Source organism: Cervus elaphus, chromosome 24 (genome assembly GCF_910594005.1).
Source record: "Cervus elaphus chromosome 24, mCerEla1.1, whole genome shotgun sequence".
NCBI lineage: Eukaryota > Metazoa > Chordata > Mammalia > Artiodactyla > Cervidae > Cervus > Cervus elaphus.
In genome coordinates this window covers 19,900,950-19,928,628 of record NC_057838.1, presented here as the reverse complement: position 1 = coordinate 19,928,628, position 27,679 = coordinate 19,900,950, and the positions used below count along the sequence as shown (strand labels likewise).

General features: G+C 48.4%; 1 protein-coding gene across 1 annotated transcript in view; it reads right to left on the bottom strand.

Annotated features, from left to right (window-relative positions):
* Nucleotides 1–27,426, bottom strand: part of TRIM71 (tripartite motif containing 71) — a 62,287-nt gene extending 34,861 nt beyond the window's left edge. The window contains exon 1 of the mRNA XM_043886230.1: nt 26,371–27,426. Within this exon, the coding sequence (XP_043742165.1) occupies nt 26,371–27,249 (879 nt within the window). The 5' untranslated portion in view covers nt 27,250–27,426. The remainder of the gene's footprint in view (nt 1–26,370) is intronic.
* Between the last annotated feature and the right edge of the window lie 253 nt (nt 27,427–27,679).

Genomic DNA, 27,679 nt, shown 5'->3' with positions numbered 1-27,679 from the left:
CTCCTTACATCTTCGGAGAGACATTTCCAACAACCTGAGGCCCCGTGACTCAGGCCCCCGGGCCAGAGGGGTGGTCCCGGGTAGCAGTGAGGAAAGCAGCTGACTGGTGCAGAAGCCGATGGATAGGCCAGACCTGTGGAACTCCTTGGGCAGGATTCCTCGCCCCAAAAGAACAAGAGGGAGGGCAGAGACAAACGCACCCTACCCCGAGGTGTACAACTGTCAGAACTCAACATAGATCAGATTGTGGGTACAGGAATGTAGCTACCCTGATCCCTAGGCAACACACAAGGAAAAACCAGGCCAAAGGGAGAGAGGGACGGCCGTGCACCAGGTCAGAGGGTAAGAAGTAGCGCTTCGGTCTTGGCTGCTTTCGCAGGGAGACACACAAACATTCCTTCCAAAATGTGTCTTAACGCGACTCAAAAGAAGAGAGCCACCTGAGCTGAGACTCAGAGGCTGCGGGGAGGGGGCAGACCCTTGCAGATCTGCCTGGTTGTCAAGACCCTCTCCTTTGCCAACATGAGGAAGGGGCCACGTTTAACTGAGCACAGATACTCAGCGGATGCTTGCCAACAGAAAGTCGAGCACTGGGCTGGATACTGCCCCACGTCATCATGTTTAAAACAAAATCACACCGGGGGCTTCCTGGAGGTCCTGAGGCTAAGACTCTGCGTTTCCACTGCAGGTGGCGCGGGTTCCATCCCCAGTCGAGGAACTAAGATCCCACACCTCGTGCCACATGGCCAAAGACAGATTAATGAAAAATTGAAAAAAGAAAGCATGGATTAATGAGCCGTAGCCCCATCTCCATTTTACAGATGGTGGAAACTGACGTCTGGCCTGGGTCAGATGGCTGGTGCACAACCTGCCCCAGAAACCCCGTGGAAGATATCACGGTGCTTTGGTTCCTCAAGGGACTCGGCATGTTAATGTTATTAAGCCGCAGCATGCACAACTGGTTTGTGATGGTATGTAATGCTCAGTTGCCTGGTGCCTCTGCTTTGAGGTTTGTAACCCTAAACAACGCCCTGCAGCCCTGCTGAAGTGCGTCAAAGGCACAAAATCATAAAAGAGCTTACTGCTCTGCGGGTAAGAAAGAAAAGAACCATGGAAGGAAGGAGAGAGACAGGGAGCGAGGAAAGAAGCCAGCCACCCCTGGAGCTGCCTTCTCCTGTCCTCCTGGTCCCCAGGGCATCCTACATTTTTCCACAAGGTCTTTTTGTAAGTCTAGTTCTGTATCAGACGCAGGTAGGCCAGTCTGTATCAGAGCAGGTTGCTATCTCCCAGTCTCCGCCCAAGCAGTGGAATTCACCCTGGGCAGTAAATGGCAGCCCTGGGGGTGGGTCTGGGGGGGTCACAGCCATCAGCTCACCTTTTCAGCCCTACCTTTCCAGCCCTGCACTCCCGCCCACAGCAGGCGGGGGCTGCTTTAATACAATCTTCAAATGAAAGGGACACTCAGGAAGATGTGTTCCTACAACATTCCACCTTGCGCCTGTCAGAGCTCCTCTCCTAGGGTAGGGGTGCGGGGCAGTGGATAGACTCCAGGTGGGCTCTGCCACTCTAAAGAGTTTGGATGAAACAGCTTAAACAGAGGACTTGGAGGGGAGTGAAAAAGAAAAGCTTTATTTACTGACTTAAGTCTTTCAAGGAAACATGGAGATTCGGGGGGGGGGGGGGGAAACTGGGATATACAATATCAACAGATCAATTTCCCAAGGAAGAGAAATACAGCTATACAAGACTTATTTCTTGGGAATTCCCTGGTGGTCAGGACACTGAGCTTCCAGTGCAGGGGGTCTGAGTGCAATCCCTGGTAGGGGGATTAAGATCCTGAAAGCTTCGTGGTGCAGTCAGAAAGAAAAACTATTATTTCTTAAATGTTAGTTGCTCAGTCGTGTCTGACTCTTTGCAACCCCATGGACTCTACCCCAGCAGGCACCCATGTCCATGGGATTCTCCAAGCAAGAATACTGGAGTGGGTAGCCATTTCCTCCTCCAGGGGATCTTCCCGACTCAGGGATCAAACCTGGGTCTCCCACATTGCAGGCAGACTCTTTACCATCTGAGTCACGGGGGAAGCCCCATTATTTCTCAAGCCAAAATGAAAGTTGAATGTGCTCAGCACCCCTGGGGAATGCTAGTCATGTCCCCCATAAGCCATCCTGAGACGCTTCTAAAGCCGCAGTTCCTGCCAGGCACGCCCGTGTCCTGCAGACAGGTCCCTGGAAGGCCTCCAGGTAGCTCCCGCGTGGCTCTGTTTAGACAGAGGAGATGCCAACTGGCAGCAGGAGCAGCGGCTGAAGACTTGGCAACAGCCTTTGGCAGCTCTACAGACTCTGGGACTCTGGCCCTGGCGCCCAGTCCCAGGGGGGCTAACCCAGTTCCAGCTGCTTTCTGTCCGCGCGACGGCAGAGGTCTGCAGACTGCTACTGTGGGGCAGCTCACTCCAACACAGGCCAGAACATTGCCTTCTGGACCTAAGTCGGATTTTCATCGCCATGCAGTAAGACAGGAGAACTTTGGGGGATATGAACTAATGGGCCCCTTGACCCTCTTCGAAAGTGGCTCACGGTGGTTCAGAATCAATCAGCCTGCGAACGCAGACAGGTTCGATCCCTGGTCTGGGAAGATTCCACGTGCCTTGGAACAACTAAGCCCATGTGCCCCAACTTTTGAAAAAAATCTATGCTCTTAGGGCCCCGGCGCGCAACTGCTGAAGCCTTGCACATCCCAGAGCCTGACTGTGCTCTGCAACGAGAGAAACTACTGCACTGCAACTGGAGACTCCATAACCAGAGAAAAGTCTGCACGCCAAAGACCCAGCACAGTCAAAAATAATGGACACTGATGTCTTTTTAAAGCAAACAAACAAAAAAGTGGCTCAGAGGAAAGGCCTTCAAATCCCAGGTTACGGCTTAAAGCTAAAACACCAAATAGTAAGTTAAAGCATCATTTTTTTATCAAGGGCCGCTGAAACCAGGGCAGCTGACAATAAAACAGGTTAGGACTCAGGTGCACTCGCTTAGATGGCATACATGATATAATTAATGATTGGTAATTGGGGATTAAAATGCTAATACAAAAAAAAGCATGCTGGGGCTCCGTGGTAACCTTAAATCTCCACTCCTGGGTTACCGCTTAAAACCTCTCTCTCTCAAAGGAGCCATCTGCATTAGAACCACAAGGTACTTTTTAAAAATGCAAACTGGGACCTTCCTTAGTGGTCCAGAGGTTAAGAATCTGCCTTGCAATGCAGGAGATGTGGGTTTGATCCTTGGTGGGGGAACTAAGATCCCACATGCCACAGGGCAACTAAACCCAAGAACTCCAAGTACGGAGTCTACAAGCCACAAAGAGAGTCAGTACATGCAACAAAAGATCCCACAAGACACTACTAAGACCCAACACAGAAATATTTTTAAAAATTCGAATTAGAACCCCACCCTGGTTTTAAACAATCAGAATCTCTGTGGGCTTGGGAGCCCTGGGGTTAATCAATGAACTACAACACAACTTCAGTTGTTAAACTGGAAAAGGCTGATTTAAACAAGATTTAAACAAGATTTTCTCTCATTAAATGAGAAAATACAAGCTCAAAATGGGCAGTCACAAAAAAACACTCTTTGCATAAAATACTTTATTTTTCTAACAGCTTAGGACATTTTTTGTTCTTTATTTCACCTCCAGGCACCTTAACAGAAAAAGTGCACTGTCTGATGTTATTTGCACAACATTCAATCCAGGAGTTCCTGCACAAAGAAGGGCTCGTGCTGTGTGTTTCAAGCGCAGGGCCCCGCAGGCCCACATCCAGGCTGCCTTCTGGTTTGGCTCTGCACTTTCCCTGGAGGCAGCAAGACATTTCAGGGAGGTTCTAATAGCCCTTGGGCCAGAAGACTCCCTCCCAGAATGTTACTCATCCCTGGAACGGAAAACCCAGTAGCTATCGGGATAAGCATGCAGAGGAAGATTAAATAGTTAATTAAAATACTGCAGAATGGAAGGCAGAGGATTAGCTCACAGGAGGTAAGGAGGGACCTGCTGGCAGGAGAGGAAGGGCCTGCCTAACCCAGAGCTCTCTCCCTAAACAAGATCCAATCCAGCCATCACTCCACTGGACAAGTCCCAGCATCCCTTACTTAAAGGCCACTTGGTAAAGCCTGTCCCAAGAGCTGGGCAACCCAAGTGCTTTCTTCATCAAAAATGAAGCTTACTGAGGAGTTTACTGCTGTATCTTAAAGTGCTGATGAAAGATTAAAAAGGGAACTGGGTGGGGAGGGATCCTCTGAAGTGCACTAATCTCTCAGCCCTTCTCATCTCTCCTTGCTCCACCCTGTCCAACCTGCCAGGATTCCCCAGCTGTCCCCACCCAGCCCCACCTGGCTACAGCACCCAGGGGGCCCTAGCTGTCACAATCTCTCCAGGCCAGGCCCCCCTGGGAAGGGCTCAAGCCACCACCCCAGTAATCCTACAAGGCTTCCCACTCCACCTCCCAATTACAGAAAACCATGTATTAAAGCACCTAACTGCCTAAAGATTCAGAGGGGCCTGGCCCCTGCCCTTGGAGAGGGTCATTTATGACCATTATGGCCAGAGTAAGGCAGGCTCCCAGAGGCCCATAAAACTCCCAGGGAAGGAAGTGGGGATTAACCACTTCCTCCCACTCCTCAAGAAGGGGTTTCAAGCTCCACCAAATTGCAAAGAGAAGGGCTCCCTGGGTGGGGGAAATGGGGGACGGGGGTCCAACGATACTACACCCGGCCATGGCCTCTTCCAGGGGACATGACTCACCCTGGCATCTTTCAGGATGGTTTGATTTTCACAGGTGGGTGCTTTTCGGGTCCTGTTGCCCCCGGAGGTTCGTGGGGCACATTCTACCAAGTCTCCTTGCCCCTCAGCATTGGGCTGGACTCTGTCCAGGGAGGGACGGGCGTACACGAGGATCATGTGTTTACCTGACAAGTACTACGCGGGTACAATGGCTTGACTTTTTTACATGCTCATCAGCGGGATTTATTGGATTGGAACGGTCCCATTCCTGGACAGTTTACAATCCCCTCATCTTTCACTTGAAGAGCAGCTTACAAAGAAAGCCAGTAACATACATGTAAACCAAGTTTGAGCCAACTCATTAGAAAAGGCCCTGATGCTGGAAAAGATTGAAAGCAGGAACAGAAGGGGACAACAGAGGACGAGATGGTTGGATGGTATCAACGTCTCGATGGACATGAGTTTGAACAAGCTTCGGGAGATGGTGAGGGACCAGGGCAGCCTGGAGTGCTGCGGTCCATGGGGTTGCAAAGAGTCGGACACGACTGAGCAGATTAACAATAGCAACAAACCAAGTCTGAGTTGCCTAAGGAGAAGCAAGTCAACAAACCTCCCTACATTGTTGAAACCAGGAATTTGGCTCTGAGCTTCCTGGCAGTCAGAGCAAAATGGGCAATATGCCACAACTATGTCACTGTCAAACCATCCACTTGAGTTCTCCTGGCAGCAGATTGAGACACAATAGTGAACCTGGAAGCCCCCTTCTCCACACTCCCAAACACAAACTCGCTGCAACCTGCTCACTGGGCTTCTCTTCCCCGAGGTACAGAAATTCCTGCTGAAATCCTGAAGGGACCATCTTTCTTTCTCTTGCTAGAGAAAAGCAGATACAAGTGCCCAGAAGCCCTATGGTATGTGGAACAAGCTTCCCCTAAAACCCTCTTGCAGAAATCCCCAAACTGCTCTTCCTAAACTACTGCCCAAAAGCTTCAGACAGGAGTGTGCCTCCCCACCCCCCATAATGGCTGGGGTCTTTGGCAGCAACGGACCAGGAAGTGTGGTCAAGAGCTAAGCTTTCTCCCACCTCTGAGCTGGCCTTTGGTTTCCAAGCTGAGCCTCCATCTCTCGCCCACCATTTTCAGCAAGGATCCCCAGTGGTTGGGGTGAGGGTGAGGAGGGCAGAGGGCTCCTGTTCTAGGTATTCTGTCCTGTGACTAACTGCTGTCACCTATGAGAACTCTTCACCAAAAGAGTCTGTAGCAGCCCCCAACTTTTGAGGTACGAGGGACCCAGACTGGTTTCCTGGAAGACATTTTTTCCCAAAAACCAGGAGTGGGGCAGGAATGATTTCGGGATGATTCAAGCACATCCCATTTATCATGCACTTTATTTCTATTATTATTGCATCAGCTCCATCTCAGAGCATCAGGCGTTATGCTCCCAGAGGTTGAGGACCCCTGGTCTGCAGGACCCAAAGGCAGAGTCGGGGAGGGATGGGTCCTGCCAGGGGGCCGGGTGGTGGGGGAGTCTTTCACTGATTTCAGTCCCTGCAGCAGCCTTAAGGAGTGTCCGGAGAACTGTCATACAAACTACAGCACAGCCCACTTAAATTTTAATTTCCAACAGACAACAATGTTTGGCGCAAGTGTGTCCCAAATATTGCATGGCACATTCTAAAAAATTGCTTACTATTTATAAACTAGGCATGGGGTGGGGGGGGTATGCTAGAGCTTGCAATCTTGGTCAGGAGGCTTCCCGGTGATTTTGGGGGGGTCCCCCAGCTGGGTGAGGTGACTCTGAGAAGGGGAGCCTGGAATTTTGAGGTCACTCATTAGCACAACAACCAGGGTTTTTGTAGTTTTGTTTTTAACGGGCGGAGGGTTTCGTGTGACTGTGGCAAGCACTAAAACGGGTCCACTTAATCCAGCCCAGGGGTGACCGAGCTGGTCTGACTCATCACCCCCACTCACCCCCACCTGAGCCCTAAGAGCCGCCCCAGGAGCAGAGACCAGGCTTCAGTGGTGCTGGCCACTCAGGCCAGGGCATCCACATTCCAGGAGGCCGCCATTCCCGCCCTCAGGAGGAACAAAGGGCCTGGGGAGGAACTGCTGCTGCCCCAAGCATGGGGGTGGGGTGGTATCCAAACAAAACTGGGCAGAAAAAAGCGCCCCCAGCCAGAGGCCCTGGGAAGAAGCCCACTCCCCTCCGCGCCCCTCACCCGGACAGGAAGGCCCAAGGAAGAACTCCAGCTCAGACACTAAAATCCAACCTTCCAAACACGGAATGCAGTTTGGGGGGGCGGGGGGTGGGGGGGCAGGGTCCCTAGCTGTGATGGAGTAAAGTTCAAGAGAGAAAACTCTCTAAAGGAAACAGGCCAAAAGCTCCAAATGTAATCATTAACTTTATCTTGAGGGTCTTCTTTGTATTCTCGCCAGGGGCTGGCTTTTACAGTAACCCTAGGCAAACATTTCACTGTCCTTCAAAACCAGAGGGTGGGATTCGCAGGCTGGTGTTTTAAAACAACAGCTCTGGCATCACCACCGATGATGCCAGACACGTTCCACTCAGGGATCCCCAGCACCAAAGACGTTTGGAAGGAGGGGTGCGGCTGGGGTAGAGTTTGGGGAGATTAGCCCAGGCTCTGGCCTGTGTGCTGGGGCACCCACTTCTGGGGACCACAGTGGACAGAATCTGCAGACAGGGGAGATGAGAGACTCCAGGGCCTCAGTGAAGGCGACGGGACAGGCTGACACAACTGCAGGGTTCCCTTTTTGAGGGCAGAGGTGGTTCCAAGCAAGGGGGACTCCGTTCCCACCAAAGTCCCCTTCCAGCATCCCAGCCACAGGTTTTCAAGGGGGCCCAACCGCTCCCTGGAGCCTGTTTGAATTAACTCCGCAAACACTGGTTGAACATTTGCTTTTTTGCAGATAACGTTCTAATCGCCACAGGGTCCCCAGCAAAGTGCTTCCCAGTTTTGCAGACGCCCTCAAAGGCTCCCAGGCCTTTCTTCTTCGACTGGTCCTCACCGTCTACCTGGGTGGGTCCCACCTCACTCTCACCCCTCTCCCCTTGCAAGAAAAAAAAAAAAAAAATTCTCTTTCACGCCTTGTATCCGGTTCTCACAGGATCCAACCCTGATTCTGTCCCAGCTTCGGCTCAGCAAAATACTACTTCCTTTGCAGGCAGACCCAGGTTTCGCTGGGGGCGGACGCCAAACCTCAGGAAAGAGGAAAAGGGCAGAAACGATCTTGACAGCACCCGGGGGTTAAGGACCCCTCCCCTGCAACAACACTCAATGATCAACTTACTAAACTAAAGCAGCTCCTCGGGTCTGCGCATACATGCAAAGCGGCTGAAAACCAGTGGAAGGTGGCTGTGAATAACACTGACGTAGCCTCTTTGGGGCAGGGAACTGCCCTTACCCCAAAGTGCAGCCAGTGTCCGCCAGGACAACTCAAGACTCTTCCAAGAAGTTCAAAACCAAAATTTTCTGAAAAGGGAGTCTTCAGGAATAGAAGTTACCAACTGGTCACCCCAATTGACCTGGCAGGCCTGGAAAGCTATGAATTTTCTCAAAAACGTTTGGGACCACATGGGCCTAGATTCAGTGATAAGAACCCTCGAAAGCAGTGGTCCCCAACATTTCTGGAGTCAGGGACCAGGGTCGTGGCAGACAATTTTTCCATGGACGGGGTGGGGGTGGTCTGGGAGGATCCAAGGGCAGTATATTTATTGTGCACTTTATTTCTATTATCATTACATCAGCTTCACCTCAGATCGTCAGGCACTAGAGCTCAGAGGTTGGGGACCCCTGCTCTAAAGGACACACAGGACTCCCAGCACTTTGCTGGGAGGGCTTCAACTCTCTCCACTGCACCACCCTTTCCTGAGCCCTGGAACTCTTTTTTTTAACACGTGAGCATGTAACATCTCATCAACTATTTAATGCTTTTACCTGTACATGACTCACCAGAATATCCCCAATCCCGGCTATTCTAGCTCCCTGTATGGTGATGTAAGTAAGGGTCCCCAGAAGGCACCCTCAGTTCTACTCCTTTGTGTCTTCAAACACCCGGAGAGGGCAGACACATGGCCCGTGTTCAATGAGAAGTGTGTTGATTGAACGGAATTTACTTCCACATTTTCCAAGCAATCCTTGAGGAATTTGCCTCCCAGCAGGCAACTGCTTGCTGGAAAACAATGTTCCCTGACCATTTGCATTTGTGGCCCTGAAATGGCAAATGTTTAAGACAGGAAAAAAGAGAGAATCTGGGCCTTTGCAAAGGATAAAAATGCCTCTCAAGGGTCAAGATTTTAGGGTGTTTTACAGCTCGCCCCCACCTCAGCAATAAACCAGGACATCAGACCTGGCAACGCTGCCATCAATATAATTCACATCCAAAGGCCTGTGTCCCACTCCAGTCCCCATAAATCCTCCCAAGACCAAGGCAGACTTGAGCTCTGAAAGATTACTGCGGCAAGGGAACTTTCTAAGGTGGTAGAAATGTCCCATCATGATCGTGGTGGTGGTACCACAGATGTATAAATCTGCCCGAACTCCCCACCAAAATGTGTGCTTACAATGGGGGTGTTTGGGACGTCCCCGGTGGTCCACTGTGGCTAAGACTCCACAATCCCAAAGCAGAGGACCAACATTTGATCCCTGGTCAGAGGACGAGATCCCCCAACTCAGAATTCGCATGCTGCAACTAAAAATCCCTCATACTGCAACTAAGACCTGGCGAAGTCAAATAAATATATAAATAAATGTTTTGAAATGGGTGCATTTCATTATGCCTACGCTACACCTCAACAAAGGTGATGACGAATGACTATTTCAAAGACAGAGCAAGATGTAGAACTACAGGTGTATTACAAATGATACTTTCCGAGCAGCTTTATTAACAGAGTGTGCCCGATTAAAGATTAAATGATAAATACAGTCATAAAGGTACTGGTGTGAAAGCACAGAAAAGGAGACAGAATCCAGCCTGTTACCAGGAGTTACATCTGGGGAGCGGAATTAGCAAGTTGTATATTTTTAGCTATTTAGCACTTGCCTGGATTAAAATGACTGCTTGCTTCTCTTCCAGTTAAAAAAACCAACGAAGATGAAAAACCCAGGGAAGGAAAGGCAGGTCTGCAGGACCCAGTGACTGGCACACAGTGGGCAACAGAACAACATGTGCTCAGACACGCAGCGATGGGCTTCCCTGGTGGTCCAGTGGTTAGGCATCTGCCTGCCAAAGCAGGAGACACAGCTTCTGCCCCTGGTCCAGGGAGACCCCACACGCCACAGGCAACTAAGCCCCTACACCACATCTGCTGAGCCCACGCTTTACGACAAGAGACGCCATCTCAAGAGAAAGCCCGTGTGCAGCTAAAAATAAATTTTTAAAAACATAATAACAAGCAAAAACCCACTGACATCTAATGGGCCTACACCAAATCAAGCATTACCATTTATCTGTATTTTCTGCAGATATGCATAAAATGCATTTATCAAGCATTACCATTACCATTTATTTCCTTAATAGCCACCCAACACCAAAGAGATTTTTAAGAGATCACCAGTATATGACCACAAAGCATGAACACTCAATATACATACATTAAACTGCAACCCAGTTGGCATTCACTGAGCAAAGGTCTTAATACTCCCTTCTCTTCACCCCCGGCGGACAGCTATATTCACAACTGTTTCCCAGAAATTTAAGGGTTCAGAGAAAAGGGGGAAATGAGACCATTCACTCAGTCAGGACCTCAGGTTCATCGTTCGTTCTAGATAAAAATTAGATCCCACCTCCTAAGATACACTAAGAAAATATTCTAAGATATGATTAAAGACACAGTATGCAAAGACAATGAAAGACGACTGTCAGTAACACTAAAATTTAAATTGTATACCAAGTTAAATTAAACTGAGGCTAGCCAAGGACTCTGAAAAATCTGCTGGAAGAAAGAGCAGTATTTACCCAAAATGCCTACGAATTTTTTTTTTTTAAACCCAGGAGAGAGGCCCAGGAACCAAGGCAATTTGGGGAGGGAATCCAAAGGGTCAATAAACAAAAAGACGCCCACCCCACAGCAATCACAGAAATGCAAAGTCAGTCATCGGACGAGCCATTTTTCTCCCATTAGACTGACGGCAATGGGCCGGATTGGGTGGGAGGAAATGTGGCTGGCAGGAAGGCAAATTAACATTTCAAATGTGCCTTGCAAGTCTCTGAGTGCGTCCCTGGCTGGCGGGCCTGGGGGGCTCTTCCCTCCAGAAGTCACCGGGACACAAATAAACGGCAATGGCCAATGCAGAGAAAAATCCCACAGAAAGGAACAGCTAAATAAATTCCACAGCACGAACACCAAGCCCGGAGCAGTGATGACTAGCAAAGTAAGTACAGGAAAATGTCTACATGCTTTTCAAGACGGTATTTCTACACTCCGTGCGTGTGTGTATGTGAACAGTGGTAAAGGTTTGGTAGAGAACACACCCAGATTACACACTTTGGGAAGAAGTAGGACTGGGGGTAAACTTAAAAAAAGTTTCTTACAGATCATCCTAACAAAGATATTTATGTGTTGCTTGCATAATTAAATGAGGATTCAAGTTAAGTGGGCCAAATTAAGTATTCCTGGGAGGGAACACAAGGTAAGCGCTGAGAAAACTCTCAATTTTTCATTCATCCAGCAACTACAAGCTGAGCATGCTGAAGGAAGGAAGGAAAGGTCAAATAAATATCAGTCACAGACACATACATATTCAGAAAAATCACCACCCAGATTGACAACTGCTGGGAAGTCTTAAGCACAACTCAGGTAAGGAAAAAGCAAAACAAAAACTCAGTTAAGGGAAAAAAAAAAAAGTTAAGAAAGAAAGGAAAAAAACTTCTCAATGTTGTTAAAAGAACACAAATTTTTTTAAAAAAAACTGTTACCTCTTCCCCCTTTCGTGGACCCTATCAAATGTTTGCAAATGTTGGATGGTTTTTATTAAGCACTCGCTCATCCGGGTTCCTCTTTTGCGTTCACTGTGGCTAACCTGTCTGCCTTTAGCCCCAAGATGGGGTGGGGTGAGACCTCCCCACGGTGAGTGGCAACTCGTAGAAGTGCCAACTGAAAGTCAAGGAACCAAAACGAGAAGAGCTTGGCAGGCAGGACAGAGACACCGCCCCAGTTATTTTTTTAGACTCCTGTTTTCTTAACCTGTTGGAACCTCAGAATACTGTGGGCTTCCCCCATGCAACACCCAGCCTCACCAAGTTATACAAGCCAACATCGGGGCTTGTACTGAGCTGGAAACTCAATCCTTTCTCCCAAATTCAGGCCAAATATCCCCTCCTCATCCTCATCGTTCCATCTTTCACGTTTCTTAGATTTTATTCCCATATATTTATTTGCTGCTTTTCACGAATTTTTTTTTTTCCTTTGGTGGAAAAGAGAATTGGTTTTGCATCCCAACAGGCAAACCATAAAAAAAAAACCTTGAGCTAGTTCCAGGGGGCTAGAACAGACACACACTGATGAACATTACATTCAGAAAAATTCTGCGCTTGATTCTGCAGTAGACCCCATACAGCCAATGCAGGGAGAGAAAACACATTTATGAATGCTGGCAACAGTCAACGTGAACACCATCCCTCCTTTTATGAGGGAAAAATGTTTCCTTTCCAAATTCTAAACAAGCTGCACTGTCCCAGTCTAAGATGCCCAGATACAGAGTGCAGTTCTTTGCATGTTCCTGTATGTTACTAACATTTCAATGGAATTAACAACTTCACCTCAGTTCTTAGATCTCAAGGCACATCTGTCTTTTTACTGTACAGCATACTTAAGGGTGAATAACAAGATTACAAAATTAGCAACTGCTGTGAACCTCAAATGTTGCCTGCAATGAACTGCTATCTCAGGCTCGGAAAGGATTCTGCCATAACTTGCTCATAACTTGGTTTCTATTCACCACCATAAATATCAACAACCTCAATATGAAATGCCCCTTTCCCCTGTTAATCTTCCATTTAAAATGGAGACACTTTTCCATCTACACTCCACGGAGGCAATTCTTTCCAAGATTCCCTCAAAAGCTCCAGATACTTGGGGTGGTCCATCACTGATCAGAGTTCTATTTTCTATTTTTTATGTGCACCCATGTGGCTTTTTAAAAATCTGATTAAACTGGTAAAAACAAATTTTCCTCTTTGTATATTCCTCCTGAAAGCTCCGATAAAGGTAATAATAAAATGGAAATAAAAACCAAAGGGAATTGTTCTGAAAAGTTATTAATAAAGGGCAGGGGAAAAAAATCAATAAAGGGCGGGACTAATGGGGAGCTGACAGGAGCTTCCCTGTCCCCCTGCAGCACCGTCTCCAAAGCAGCTCCTGCACTTTGAATTTGTCTTCACTTACATTATTTTTAAATTTTTTATTAAAAAAAGAAAAGATGATCTATAGTACCATGTTAGTGTCAGGTGTATGGCACAAGGCATCAGTTTCACATATACGTGAAAGTATATATTCCTTCCTTTTCAGATTCTTTTCCCTTACAGGTTAATACAAAATACTGAGTATAGTTCCCTGTGATCTACAGTGAGTCCCTGTTGTTCATGTACATTTATATGTAGTGTACACTGAACTTTTTCATCAGGAAATACCCCATCTGATCCTCAAACAGAGAAGACACCCGTGGGCAGACGAATGCAAACATTAGCATCCTATAGAGCGATGCGGGAACAAGAGTCTCAGAGCCACTTAACTTTGCTGACAAATGAATGTTCCAGGATGAAAACGGGGGCTCCAGCTGGGGACAGTGACCGCCAGGACTCAACATAGCACTGCTCATATTTCAAGTATCAACACAGTCACTGCTGCTGACAACAGGAAACACAAGTGCCCTTCAGCTGGGGAACGTGAAAACCATGGGACATTCGTACAATGGAAAACTACTCAGCAAGAAACTGGAGGGCCCACTGCCACCAGCCTCCTGCCCTCTGCGAGGAGCGAGGACTCGTGAACGTAGCCTGGCAAGTGGAAAAGGCCCAGACTCGGGGATCCAACACTCTCAGAGTCCATTTCATGGCCTTCTGGAGAAGACCAGACCAGAGGACTGGAGAACAGGTTGGAGGCTGCCTGAGGCTCCGAGACGGGTACTGTGGGGTGATGAGGTGCTCTTTAGAGTGTGCAGTGATGGCACTCTCCACCCTTGTCAAAAGGTGCAGAAGTGTACGCTAAAAAAAAAAAAAGATCAATTTTACGATGTATATGTTTACCTCAATATGCAAAAACAAATGCCAAAAGCACAAAGACATCACCGAACTTAGTCAGAAGTGAGGTTTTCCCTCTCAGCTGCAGAATTGCAGTTCTGCGGCTGCAACTGCCCCCCTCAACTGTAGGACAAAGCCTGGGGGGCAGGTCATCCCAAAGGCGGAGGAGAGGAAGGGGAAGCAGGGACCTGAGCTCCTTCCTGCAGGGCCAAGCAAGGCTCCTCCCCTCCATGAGGTCAGAGCCCTGGGCTCTGGGTCTGGAAGGGCTGGAAGGGTGTCAGGGAGGTTCCCACAGCAGGCCCAGAGCACCGCCTTTGGGGAAGAAGAGCGAGTCCCCCAGTGCCAAGCTGGCTGGAAAAACAAGCTCCATGAAGAAAAGGGGTTCAGGGCGGTTCTGCTCACGGCTCTGTCCCCAAGGCCTCCTACTTTACACCAAAGCTGAGTTCATAGGCAGACAGGTCTGCTTACGCAGAACTTTTCTGCACTGATTTCATTCTTACTTAAACTGTGTCATTTACACAAACAAGTTCGGAGGACCCAGGGCTTCCCAGGTGGCTCAGCGGTAAAGAATCTGCCTGCAATGCAAGAGCCAGAGAGATGTGGGTTCAACCCCTGGGACAGGAAGATCCTCTGGAAGAAGGAAACAGGGTGTTCCAGTCCTTCAAGTCGAAAAAGAGTCGGACGCGGCGGAATGCCTGAGCACACACACATGGCAGGACACACACAGGTCTGGGAACAACAGAAGCAGTCTCCCCCATAAGCAAGCACAGGGCGTGGGCTGCCGGAGCCGATGGCTGCCTGCTGGCAAATAGACAGCAAGCTGGGTTAGTAAGAGTGTGAACCACGGGGCTGGGCACTGCTAACCCCGGATCCCCTTAAGTCTCCCTTAGCCCAGGGTCTCCCCCACGTTTTCCTGAAATTTTCAAATGGAATCAAGCAACCAAGTGGGAGTCCATCTTCCATGCTGTGCTGATGACCGAGCTCTTAACTGCCTCTTAGCTTAAACCCGTCCCCCGAGTGGGCCACACCTCTGCTTTGCCAGCTGCATCCCTATGACTCTGACACTAGGGAACTTGAAGTGGGGAAAGCTTTTGCTCTATGAGTTCTGCTTCCTGGGTGGTACTTCCTTCAACAGACTTCTCTAATCCAGCTTCACGAGTCGCTCCAGTGGCAGCACCTAATTCCAGGTTTCTAACAACTGACCCAACCCCACAGGAACCCAGAGGAGTATTAACAACCCCCAACTTTTTCTCTTCTCAATCTCCCAACCCAAGGAGGGGAGCTGCTTCCCGCCAGCCAGGCACACAAGTAGTCTCTCCTTACATTTCAATTTCCCAGCTAAAACCTCACAAACAACTCAAATAACAGTCAATAATGCTTTACACTAAATTATCTGTTAAAGTAACTAAACGTTACTGACTTATGATTATCACAAATAAATATTTTCATGGTGGAAAAAAAAAAATAAAGTAACTAAACGTGGCTCTAGCTCCAGACTGATAAGCTATTTCCTCTGCATATCAATAGCCACCCTCCTAAAAGGGGTAAAAAAGGAGGGGAGACCTGGGAATTCCCTGGCAGTCCAGTGGTTAGGGCTCAGCGCTTTCACTGCTGTTGTTGAGTCTGATCCCTGGTCAGGGAAGGGAGATCATGCAAGGTGTGCAGATGGCAGGAGGGGGGAAAAAAAAAAGGAATGGACCCCTAAAACTACCGTAAGTTCACTCCTGGATAGGTATCTGGTAAAATTAAAAAGTTCCAAAAGATACCTGCATCCAATGTTCATGGCAGCACTATTTACCATAGCTAAGACAGTGTCCATCGACAGATGAAGGGATAAAAGAGATAAATATACACACAGTCACAAAAAGAATGAAACCTTGCCACTTGCAGCAATGTAAATGGACCCAGAGAATATGCTTAGTGAAAAAAGTCAGACAGAAAGTATGACAACACTTATTCATGGAATCTAAAAAATGAAACACATGAAACAGCAAAACAGAAATAGATGCACAGACATAGAAAATAAACTAGTGGTTACCAGTAGGGAGGGGCAAGACAGGGGTATGGGATTAAGAGGGACAAACTACCATGTATAAAATGGACAGGCAGCAATGATATACTGTACAGCAGAGGAAATTATACTCATTATTTAGTAATAACTTTTAACAGAGTATAATCTATAAAAATACTGAATCTCTATGCTGGACACCTGAAACTAATATACTACTGTAAATCAGCTATACTTCAATTTTATGAGATGGGGAGGAGGAGCTTAACTCCTTTCTTAGGGATGCTGAAAGGCAAAATCAGATAAAAGATCGAGATCACAAACACTCTATAGTCAAGCCAATGCAGGCTGCCTAGAAACCAAAACCACTCCCACCTTCTTTCCATCTTCTACCTAAATCCCTTCATTCTTCAAGATTCCTGTATTTCAGCCCAAACTCACCTCCCTATCAGAACCTGTTCAGATGCTGTAAGAGCTTGCTTTAACATTTAGATTTCCTCTGGTAATGTAAATAAGACCACAAATAAAGTAGCCACACAGGAAGCCAAGAATCCCTCTGCCCCATTCAAACAACCTTCTTCCAGTTCCATCCTCCCAGCGAGGCTAACCAGAGGCTTGGCACAGAGCACAATTCTAAGCAGCGGACGTGCAAGTATTTTGATGACAAATCTTAACACATCAAGTCCTCTGTCAGCAGTAAGGAACTGCCCGAATTATTTCATGGTATCAAATACCATTTGGCCATCAACCAGAAAATATTTTTTAAGAAAGATTAAAAAAAAAAAAAAGAAAGAAAGATAAGTAGCTTATTTAATTTCACGAAGATGGAATTTTACCCGTTTGACTGCAACTTGCAGGAAAAGTTGAAGCTAAATTTTTTTCACTATACTGAAAACATTTTTCCTAGCTCCTTCTTCAAAGCATCTTTATGTAAATCATAACTTCCCTCCACAAACAGTTCTCGAAAACTACTTCAACCATTTCCATCCGAAAGGTCCAGAAATCGAAGATAAGTGACTTGTCCAAGGTCTCACAGTTACTCCAGGGTGACACTGGGCTGTGAGCCCAGATCTTACCAAGAAGCCACAAGCATATCTTCCCATTCTGTGGCTTGAAAAAGAAGTCTTTGTTTCTGATAACAAAATAAAGGCAGCACCACCATTTTCCATCACCACTGGGAACCGGCAATCCAAAAAACATCTTTCTCTTAAGGATTTGGTCCTTAAGGCCACCAACATCAACCAAGGCCAGATCTGGTATAAGAGCCCCAAACCCACTAGTGTTAGAATTTCTATTTGCTCTGAAGTGCTGGGGCGACAGGGTGAGCCTGTGTTAGAGGTGGTTGGCCGAGGAAGCACCCTTCTCACTTTGATACTGAGAGATCTCCTATGAGACTTATGCGTCATTTCAAGAGATTAAACTCAAGGCCTCTTCCTTGCTAAATTACTGTTCTGACAACACATTAACCCTGGAAGGAGAGGCAGCCAGAGCAGCAATGGTCACACTCGCTTTTGCCAAGCTGTACCTGTGCGTGCATTCTCAGACACAAAGTCGTGTTCGACTCTGTGACCCCATGGACTGCTGTCCACCAGGCTCCTCTGTCCATGGAATGCTCCAGGCAAGAATACTGGAGTGGGTTGCCCTTTCCTTCCCCAGGGGATCTTTCTATTTCAGGGATTGAACCCGTGTTTCCTGCATTGGCAGGTGGCATATTTACCACTGAGCCACGTGGGAAGCCTCCAGCTGTAAATTACTTGTATGTTATTTAATTTTCTCCTTAGTAACTTTAAAAAAAAAAAAAAAAGACCAAAACCAAGATAAAAACACAAGAAGCTAAAGATTCAAGCAATAAATTTAACATTAAATTTCACACTTTTAAGACAAGTTTCAGAAATATAATTCTGGACTTCCTGGCTAAGACTGCACTCCCAATGCAGAGTCCAGGTTCCATCCCTGGTCAGGGAACTAAGTCACACCTGCTGCAACTGAGAGTTCCTATGCCGCTACTAAGACGCAGCGCAGCCAATGAATACATAAATATTTTAAGACATAATAATGATGTATTTGCCAAATATTGTACATAAATTAGCAGAGCAAAAAGAGTGTTGGACCAGGCAAGTTCCTGCTAAAGTCACTTCACCACCCCAGCCTGTCTCCCCATTTGTAAAGTATCAGTTTTTCTATAATGGTTTAAGGCCTTTCTTGTGATAATTGAAGTTTCCTCTTCGGGAACACCTAAACACAGAGCTGACAACACCGTGAAATTAAAGCTTATAAAATATTCCCATCTCTGAAATCAAACTGTTCCCTTGAGCAAGTTGATCTGTTTCCTTGAAATGTCATGGTCCCCCAAAAGATCAAGACTTTAAAGATTAACGATTCTCAACACATCATATAAAATGTAAACACAAACACTGGCCTTCCACCAAAGGAAAAAAAGAGCCACAGGCATTGATGTAGCCTCTAAACACACTTGTGCCCATCTTTCCACTAGTCTCAGGGAGCCCTATAACCCAAAGATGGTCTAGACCAGAAGTTAAAGTTGAGGGCTAGTTTTTCTAGAGTGAAATAAAGTTTATGCATGTTTCTCCAGTTCACCTTGCATCACTTGAAAAACCACTGCTTCTTTCCAATAAGATCAGAGTAGACTGACAGAAGCAGAAGCCAAAGTTTCCAACATCGACAAATAGTTTTCTTTTACAGCATCCTCTTTGGAGGAAAAAGGACAGGGTGAGGAGTCTGCTTCAAAACTCAACAGCTTATTAATTACAAACAGCAAGGTCCTACATACAGCACAGGGAACCATCATTCAGTATTCTATGATAAACCATAATGGAAAATAAATACTAAAAAAAAAGAATGTATATGTATATTTATGTGTAACTGAATTACTTTGCTATATAGCAAAAATTAGTAATACTGTAAATGAACTACACATCAATAAAAAAAAAATTTCTTTTTCATTAAAAAAAAAAAAAAAAAAGTTTACAGGCACTTCCCTGGTGGTCCAGTGGTTAAGAATCTGCTTTTAGCAAGGCAGGTGAAACAGATTCCATCCCTGGTTGGGGAACTAAGATCCCACATGCCAGGGAGCAACTAAATCCCCATGCCTGCTAAGACCCAACACAGTCAAATAAGTAAATAAATAATTTAAAAATATTTACAATTGCCTTCTAGTGTGCTATAAGACACTTTAAATATATTAATTGGAATGCTTACAACACTGCAAAGTGTTACAGATGAGAAAACTAAGGCAGCACAAGAATCTCAAAACCACATTGTCTAAGAGTGCTTAGGTAAAAATAAACCTAAAGAAACATCACAAAAACATTTTCCCAACTTCTACCAAAACTTCCTCTACTATATCCACTTTTCTGCTCAGCACTTATCCAGTACAAGCCTGGAGATGAGCCTCAGGAAAAGATCTTCCTCTGACACTTATCTTAAAGAGAGGTAGAGGATACAGACCAAAATCTTCGATGTAGTCTGCTGAAACACACTATAATCATGACTGCTGATGCCACCTCTTCACCATTCTCGTTTTTTTAAACACCTGTGCTGAAGATGTTCTGTCAGATCCATGTGTAGCAAAATCTCCATGCCCAGACTTTTTCTTAGAAGAACATTTTTAGAATTGTATCAGTTGGTCAAAGATAGGAAAGAAGTTTGCAAAACCCATTGTCATTTCAAGAAAAAAAAAAAACAAAAAAACACATCTTCAATTGCAAACAGGTAAGGCTAGATGGAAGGAAATGGCTGACTGAACTTTTCAGGAGTAACAACTAAAGGATACAGTTGCTGACCTTTGACAGAGGCTCAGGGGTTCCAAAACCAACTCAGGGACCCTCAAAATTCACAGGGTGTAGGAGCCAAGAAGGGAGCCCTTGGTCTACACAACTGACCTGATCCACTTCATTATCTTGTGCTCTGCTTCATGCAAGCCCCATTCATGTTGGCAGAATGTGCACTTTGCACAAGTTTGTCAGGTAAACAATCACAATCAAGAATTAAGCCCGGGCAGTCCAGGGGTTTAAGACTCCCGCACTTCCACTGCAGGAAGCATGGGTTTGATATCTGGTTGGAGAGCTAAGATACCGCATGCCGCCTGGTGTAGCCAGAAAAAATTTAAAATAAATTATGCGCTTATTCATGATCAGACCTCCTCTTCCCAAAATTTACAACTTCAACTTGCAGTCTGTATCTTACTGAAGGCAGTATCACTGAAGAATACCACTTCCTTTTGTAAAGCAATTATCCTTCAATAAAAAATAATTTAAAAAAGAACACCACTTCCTTAGGGGAACGGTGTGGAAAATTGTTTTTGAACAAATTTCTAATTTCTCATGTCTACTGATCCTTAAACTGGGATCATTATACAGATGTACTAAAAATAGGACTCACTAGGTGGGAACTGATGCTCAGGTAAGAAAAATCTACATGAAAGACGACAAAACAAAACATTGGTCTGATATCTTTAGATTAAACCGGAATCTCCCCCAAATTTCAGCTGGGTTTGAGTGGGAGATGAAAGCCAGGAGTTAGGGGTCTTCCCCTGTTTCATTCCACCCTACCTTCAAAGCCAACTGCAAGCAAAGCATCTAAAACACGAAGAAGTGGAAGATGCCCTCTAAGGAGGCAAAGAATTCCGCTGGAATAGGGTTTAAGCCAAAGTCTCAGATGTAAATTGCCTGCGCTCAACCCCCCACACCCCTCCCAATTTTTCTGTTAACAAGTCAGAGCCTTGTCAATCAAAACAGTCAATCTGGTTTCAGTCAACTAGGTTTGTGGGTACAGACAAAACCTCAAAGGGAGGAGAATAATTTAGTACTGAAGAAGCGGGAGGTCGCATCAACTGAAGAGGAAAAGATGGCTCAGGCTTCCTCCTCCAAGTCACAAAACTTGAAAGCTCAAGGGAAGGCGCAACGGAGTGGGCTGCGAGGGTAGGCATCTTGCTCCCTTTGGGCGACTGTAATTCTTCATCAATACCTTTCCGCTCCCTTCCAAAATAACAGAGGTGGCACAAACACCATCAGTGAGTCAAGCCCTGAACTCTTTGTTAGTTACCGGGAAAGGCAGGAGGAAACCGCCTGTGTGGTAGAATTCTTCTCAATCTTTCGTTCAAGTGTCATGAAGAATGACATCGAAATGGTCCTTTATTCCCTAAGAATGAATACATCTGAAATAAACCTTGCCCTGTGAGATGAACTGGTGAGAATAAGCAACCCATGTGACTTCAGTAAGCACCAAAGGATAGAAAACTTGGACGGTGTTAAATGTGAGAGCTATATAGAATTATCAAGTAAGTTAAAATTCCTCATAAGCAGAAAAAGTTTATAAACCCTTTCTTCTCCTGGCAAACTACTTCAACAACAAAAGAATTTTAACCATTTCACCTCCTCCTTTATGGCTTCCTCCAAAGCTAATTCCCTTTCTACATATGCGAAGTTTTCTTTTTAATGAAAACATAAAAAGCGAAACAGTTGCACTCACAATTTTACATGTGCAGAGAAATTAGGAAATTCTACATTTTAATGTTGGTTTTAATGCCCTGAAATCTGAAAAGGACTCCCTGGAATTAGCATTTATAAGTAGCTAAAATGGGAAGGAAAGCTGGGATGGAAAAAGGCAATTTTACTCAGTCTTTAAACACTTTCAGACTGCTTTAGTCCTACAACTATTTAACTTGTAAACACTGAGTCATAAAGAATGTATAGTGCTATCAAACGAACTGAAAGTACCCGTTTTCTTCCTAAAATATTTTCACTGTTTGCAAAATATATATTCCTAGCATTGGAAATAAAGATCCTATAGACCAAAACCAAGTCAATGCAACTCCCAAACTAGTGTTTACTCCTTAGCAAGAAAAACTGGTCATAAGTCTCCAGAGACAGCACTGATTTCACAACAGCCTCAGTATCACCAGCATCCTTTCTGACTCTCGGCCATGCCTGTGAGGCAACCTCACCAGCACAGCTTGCCCAACTAGCCACTTGCCTGGGAGCCATGTTGGTGAAACGCATCTCTGTGCATTTTATGGAAGACCAGGCACATTCCTCCGATCACATGTGAATTTTTTTTTTTAAAGTTCACAGTGTAGAGACTATATTTAAAACTAACATATTGAGAAGTCAATAGTGAACATTTCTCTCCCGGACATTTTCCTCAAGCATTTTCGTAATTCAACAGATTTCAATCTACAAATGTCCACCTGCTGAACTGGATTCAAAGCAGGAACCTTCCAACTATTTCCAAGGTATGGAAGGTCTGATTTTCCAGTGAATAGGTGAGATTTGTGTGCTAAGCAGACATACATCTACCAAGTCCTATTGAACTGGTTGAGGATGCGGAGCAGAAACAACTAGAATGCACATTTTTACTCATTTTTTACTCTTGTCCTTAAACAAAAAACCTCTTACTATGAATTTTACAATTTACAAGGCACACACATATAATTTTAAAACACAAAGGGATGCATGCCTGAGAAAACTTGGCCTCTGTAAATACAGAATAAAATATATTGATGCCAATTCGGGTACAATCCCCATTCACAGGAACTTATTCAAAATAAGATACAGGAGTACATTCCACAATCAATTATTTTAGGCAGCAAACCTTCTTTCTCCAGGGTGTTTGGGGCTGATATTTGAAGAGTGGTTTCCTCAATATTGGGGGTCAACATTTAGGGTCATATTGAATTGGAATTCTAGAACCTATCTTTCAGGGAGTTTGTTACATACAGACACAGAAATAAACTGCATCATCCCTTCATCCCATTTTCCATCCAAGAGACTCAGGAAAATCCACCCCCACTCCCCCCTTCCTAACTGGGAACCGACATTGCCATCTTCGGGGTCTACAAAGAAACCCTCAGCTCAAGATGGCAACTGGGTCACCCCTGCCCTGCTCCCAAGTGACAGGGCCTTTCCGGGGACCGGAACAGGCTCAGACCCCACTCAGCTTCTCCCATTTACAGAGCGCTGCCGCCCGGCTCTGAACACACACACAACACAGCCTTTCTGCTCCCCGCGTCGCCTCCGAGGCGGCCAAGGCAGGGCTTGCTTCCCACGTGCAAGCAACACAACATTAAAGGACACCTCGTGACGACGGGAGCCGCGCGCTCCGGTCCCGATCAGCTCCCCAGCTCTCCCCGCAGATGCGTGCAGACCCTGTCTCGGCCCCGCCGCTTCCCCCTGGCGGAGACCAGCTCCGGGCTGGTCGAGCCGCCTCCGTCCGCCTCTCCCGGGCCCCCGCGGGAGGCGCGCGGCCAGCGGTCCCGGGGCGCCGACCACCCACCCCCCCGCCCCATTCCCAGCCAGGCCGCCCGCCAGCAGGCCTTTTGGACTGATCACCACCGGGGCGAAAAACCCAAACTCTCGTTTTTTAACCTGGACCAAATACAGAGAAGGAGGAAGCAACCTTCATTCCGTTGGAAAACCCAGCTCCTTTTCTTTTAGGTTTTCCGGTTAATGTTTTAAACCAAAGTTCAAGAGAACCATCTTGTCACGCTGGCGGGGATGCTTAAGGAACGCAGTCTGGGGGAAGAGACCCGACCGGCTACCCTCCTAGATGCCAACTGTTGGACGCACTCCCCCTAAAATTAAAGGGGAAGACCTTGGGGGGACCCCCTGCCCAAGGTCAGGTGGCATCAGTCACCATGAGACAAGGGCACGCTGAATTATTTCATGGAGCCTGTTGACACCGAAGCAACTCAGAAGAACAGCACATTTCAAAAATCGAAGCGGACTGTACCCATTGAAAACCACACGGATTTAGGTATTCCTTTCATCACTATCAGAGGACAAGGTGGTCATCTCCCACAGTGACCTCAGGCTCTTTTCCCAGTCGGAAAAAGGGCTTTCTAAAGGCACATCATTCCTAAACTATTAAGATCACTCCCTTGGAAGGAGAGAAAGAATTTAGGCCCGGGCTGGGACCCCCTGGGTAAACCAGGTGCTTTTCCTCTGAACATCTGACTTTCCCATTCACAGCCCTGGGCTGTCCCTTTAAACTTAAATTCGGCCACATTCCAAACCCAGAAAGGATTAAAAAGGCCTAAAAATTAATTTCCAAGTTTTCTTCTTTTAAATTAAAACCAACAGGGGGCAGGGGGAGTAGAGTTTTGCTCAAAACTGAGAATATTTCGTGTTTTAAAGGATAGTTGGTCTAACAGGGTAGTATCTTAATGCCTCTGCCAAACAACTTCACCAGAACTGCACACGTTAAAAAACTGAAATGCTCAGGGCATCCAGGTACCTCCCAGGGTGAGGGAACACCGCTCACTTCACACACTCCCATACCATTTGAATGGTTTTATAATTTGAAAAGTATATAAACCTTTTACAAGTCTGGCAACACTGAGCATGTACTGTTTTAACCCAAATAAAACGTATACGGATCTTTAACTGGGAATATAAATAAAACCTGACATTTAAACTCAACTGCTGAGAGGGAGGGTTCCATCTACGCCCCTGCCAGGAGCAAAACTGGGGCGGATTCGAGGTGCCCTCTCCCCCTTCCTCCCCCTTGACACTAAACTTCCCAATGAATTGATTCCCTCTTCCCATTCCCGGGATTGGGATGCAGATCTCTTTTACCTCAATCTATTTTTTGAAAGAATCTGCTAGAAACATTCAGCCCTCAATGTGGGAAAACTTTCAGAAGAGTCCATTCAAAGCTTAAAAAAAGGAAGGCAAAGAATAACGGCCCGCCTAGACCTCGTACCTAGAAAGAAACTTTGAAAATGAGGCGTCCACAACAAATAGATTAGAATTTCAACTTTTTCCCAATAGGAGAAGCCGGCTTAAGGCCAGCAGGCAATAGCTCCGCCCTCCTCCCCAAATAACAGGTTAGAAGTGGAAAAGGCTGCGCGGGGCAAGCCGCAGCCGCCCTCGCAGCCAGCACGCCCACCCCACCTCGCAGGCGGCGATTCCCACGAGGAGTGCTGTTCCCCCGCAAGCCGAGGCTCTAGCATCCCCTCTCCCCGAGGCACTACAGGTAGATCGCATCAAGGCACCGACCCTCTCAGGAGAGGCTGAGCCTTAAAACTTTCGGCCCCTTCCACTCAGGGGCTCGAATAGGCTTAAGGTAGGACCCGATGTGAAAAATAAGCAAGAAAGATTTATTCAACAAACAGCCAAGAGCCAAGTGAACCCAAAGGGTGCCCTTCAGCCCTCGGGCTCTGCGTGCCCGGCTGGAGACGCGTGCAGCCGGGGCCGGCTTGTTCCCCAGAGGCAGTCGAGCCTCAGGTTGAACGGGGTGGGGACACCTCCCAACCTGGGAAACCGGTTCCCGGAGAGACCGAGGCCGGGGCAGGCGAGGGCGGCCCGAGGACTTCCAGCTGGGTGAGGGCAACCGGCAAGGTCCCCCCCGCCGCCCGCAGCCCGCAGCCCCGGGCGCAGCGGTGGGCCCACGAGGCTCAAGTCCACACAAGGGAGGTTCAGAGGCCAGAACGCGCTTTTTCTCCACGTTGCGGAAACGGAACCTCGGGAGCTGGATAAGACCCGAGGCCCTCACAGATCCGCAGCTGCCCGCTTATCCCACACAATCCCAACTACAAGTATAGCCCGCCCTCATGATCGCGCACGTGGAAAACCACGGCATTCCGGGCACGTGTACCCCACACTCACCCACTCGACCCCCTAACTCCTGGCCAACGCCTTACTTAAAAGCAACCATCGATGAACTTCAAACCAACAAAACTAAAGTGGGGGAAAAACCTAAACGGGAGCCCTCAGTATGCTGGGAAGACCCTGGTGTACCCCCACAAGACCACATCTACGCACAGACACACTCACTCACAGACTCACACACGCCTCCATCCCGAGTCTTACTTAAAACAATAGCCTGCCCGTTTTGTCAAACAGAAACGAGGAAACCAAAGTCTCTCAAGAGGGGGGTATCTCCAACCTCGGAAGCTGTCTGGGGGAGCCGAGTAGGCACCCTCGCCCACGGAGGCCAGGTCTACACAGGCATACACATCTGTGTTACCCCAGCTCCTGCCTATAACTGGAGACAGCGGTTACCACGTTTGGCCAGCCAGAAAATTAGATATGGAAGCAGGGGGAGGAGGAATTCGCGTTCTGGGACCCTCTGCGGCCCGCACACAGAAGCCAGCTCTTCTCCGCACACACAGGGTCGTCGGCTCAATGGCAGTGACTGCCACGTAGTCAAAAAGAAAACCGGAGAAATCCGGAAGGGGGAGAGGACTCCCTCCCTCAGTCGGGGACCTGCCCGGAGACCCCTGCGAGCACCCGCGCAGCGCCCCTGGGGCCCAGAGCCGCTGCCCACACCGCCGGGCCGCAGTCCCCCCGCGGGAGCGGTCCCCGCACTCACCTCGTCGTCGTGGTGCTGGCAGAAGCCGAGGCGCTCGGGGAAGACGGAGAGGAGGGAGAAGGGAGCGCCTGGGAAGGGCGGCCCGAGCCCGAGCTGTTGCGCCGCCGCAGCGGCGGCGGCGGCGGCGGCGGGGCCGGGCGGGCCGCGCTCGATGTAGTGGTCCTTGGTGAGGCGCACGCGCTGGTGCGCGCGGACGCAGTTGTCGCACAGGTGCTCCTGGCAGTCGAGGCAACGCGACGAGGCCGCGTTGCCCTCATCGCAGGAGCTGCAGCCATGGGGCCGGCGCAGCAGCAGCGCCGACGGGGAGCCTGCGGGGCCGCCAGGCGCCGAGCGGGGCGGCGCGGGCGGCGGCGGCGCGGGCGGGAGCGGCGGCGGCGGCGCCGAGGCGGCCGCGCGCGGGTGCGCGTGGTGTGCGTGATGCCGGTGGTTGCTGCCGTGGCCGCCCGCGCCCGCCGCGGCGCCGGCCCGCCCGTTCTTCGGCGGCGGCTCGTCGGCCGTGGCCACCACGGCGTCGAGCAGGTTGCTGAGCAGGAAGGCGGACGAGGGCAGCGCGTCCATGCCCGCCGCCTCGGCCAGAACGACCTTCTGGTCGCACACGGGGCAGCGCAGCTTGAGCGGCTCTCCCGGCGCGCCGCCGCCGCCGCCCGCCGCCGGCAGCCGGTGCGCCTCGAGGCACGGGCGGCAGAAGGCGTGCAGACAGGGCAGGACGTGCAGGCGGCGCGCCGCGGCCCCGGGGCCCCCGCCGCCGCCCCCCGACGACGTGGACGTCTGCGAGGATGACGACGACGCCGACGAGTTGGAGGAGAGCGGCGCCGGCGAGCCGCACATCTCCTTGCAGAGCAGGCAGATCTGGAAGTCGGTCTCGGGGAACGAAGCCATTTGCAACCAGGCCCGGAGGAGGGAGGAGACCAGAGAGGAAGAGGAGGAGGAGAGCGCGGACGAGGTGGGTGGGGGAGCCGCCGACTCACTCAGAAAAAAGGCATCGATTAGGCCTACGCACGGGAGCCGGCACCAGAGCGGCGCGGCCGGCTCGGCCTCGCCGCGCCCGGCCCGCGCGCTGCCACCCGCGACGCAGCGGGCATTAAATGCCACTTTCCAGAGGCAACAAGGATTCCTCCCGGAGGAGGACGCGGGAGCCGCGCGCCTTCCGAGGCGGGAGCGCCGGAACAAGTCCTGACACGCGAGGGGCGAGCGGGGGCAGGGAGGTCAGAGGACTCCTGGAGCAGCTGCAGCTTAGCTTCTCGCCAGCCGAGGGGAATTGTCCCCCACCCCCAAGTCAAGTCCGCTGTGCAATCCCAGTCCCGGCAGG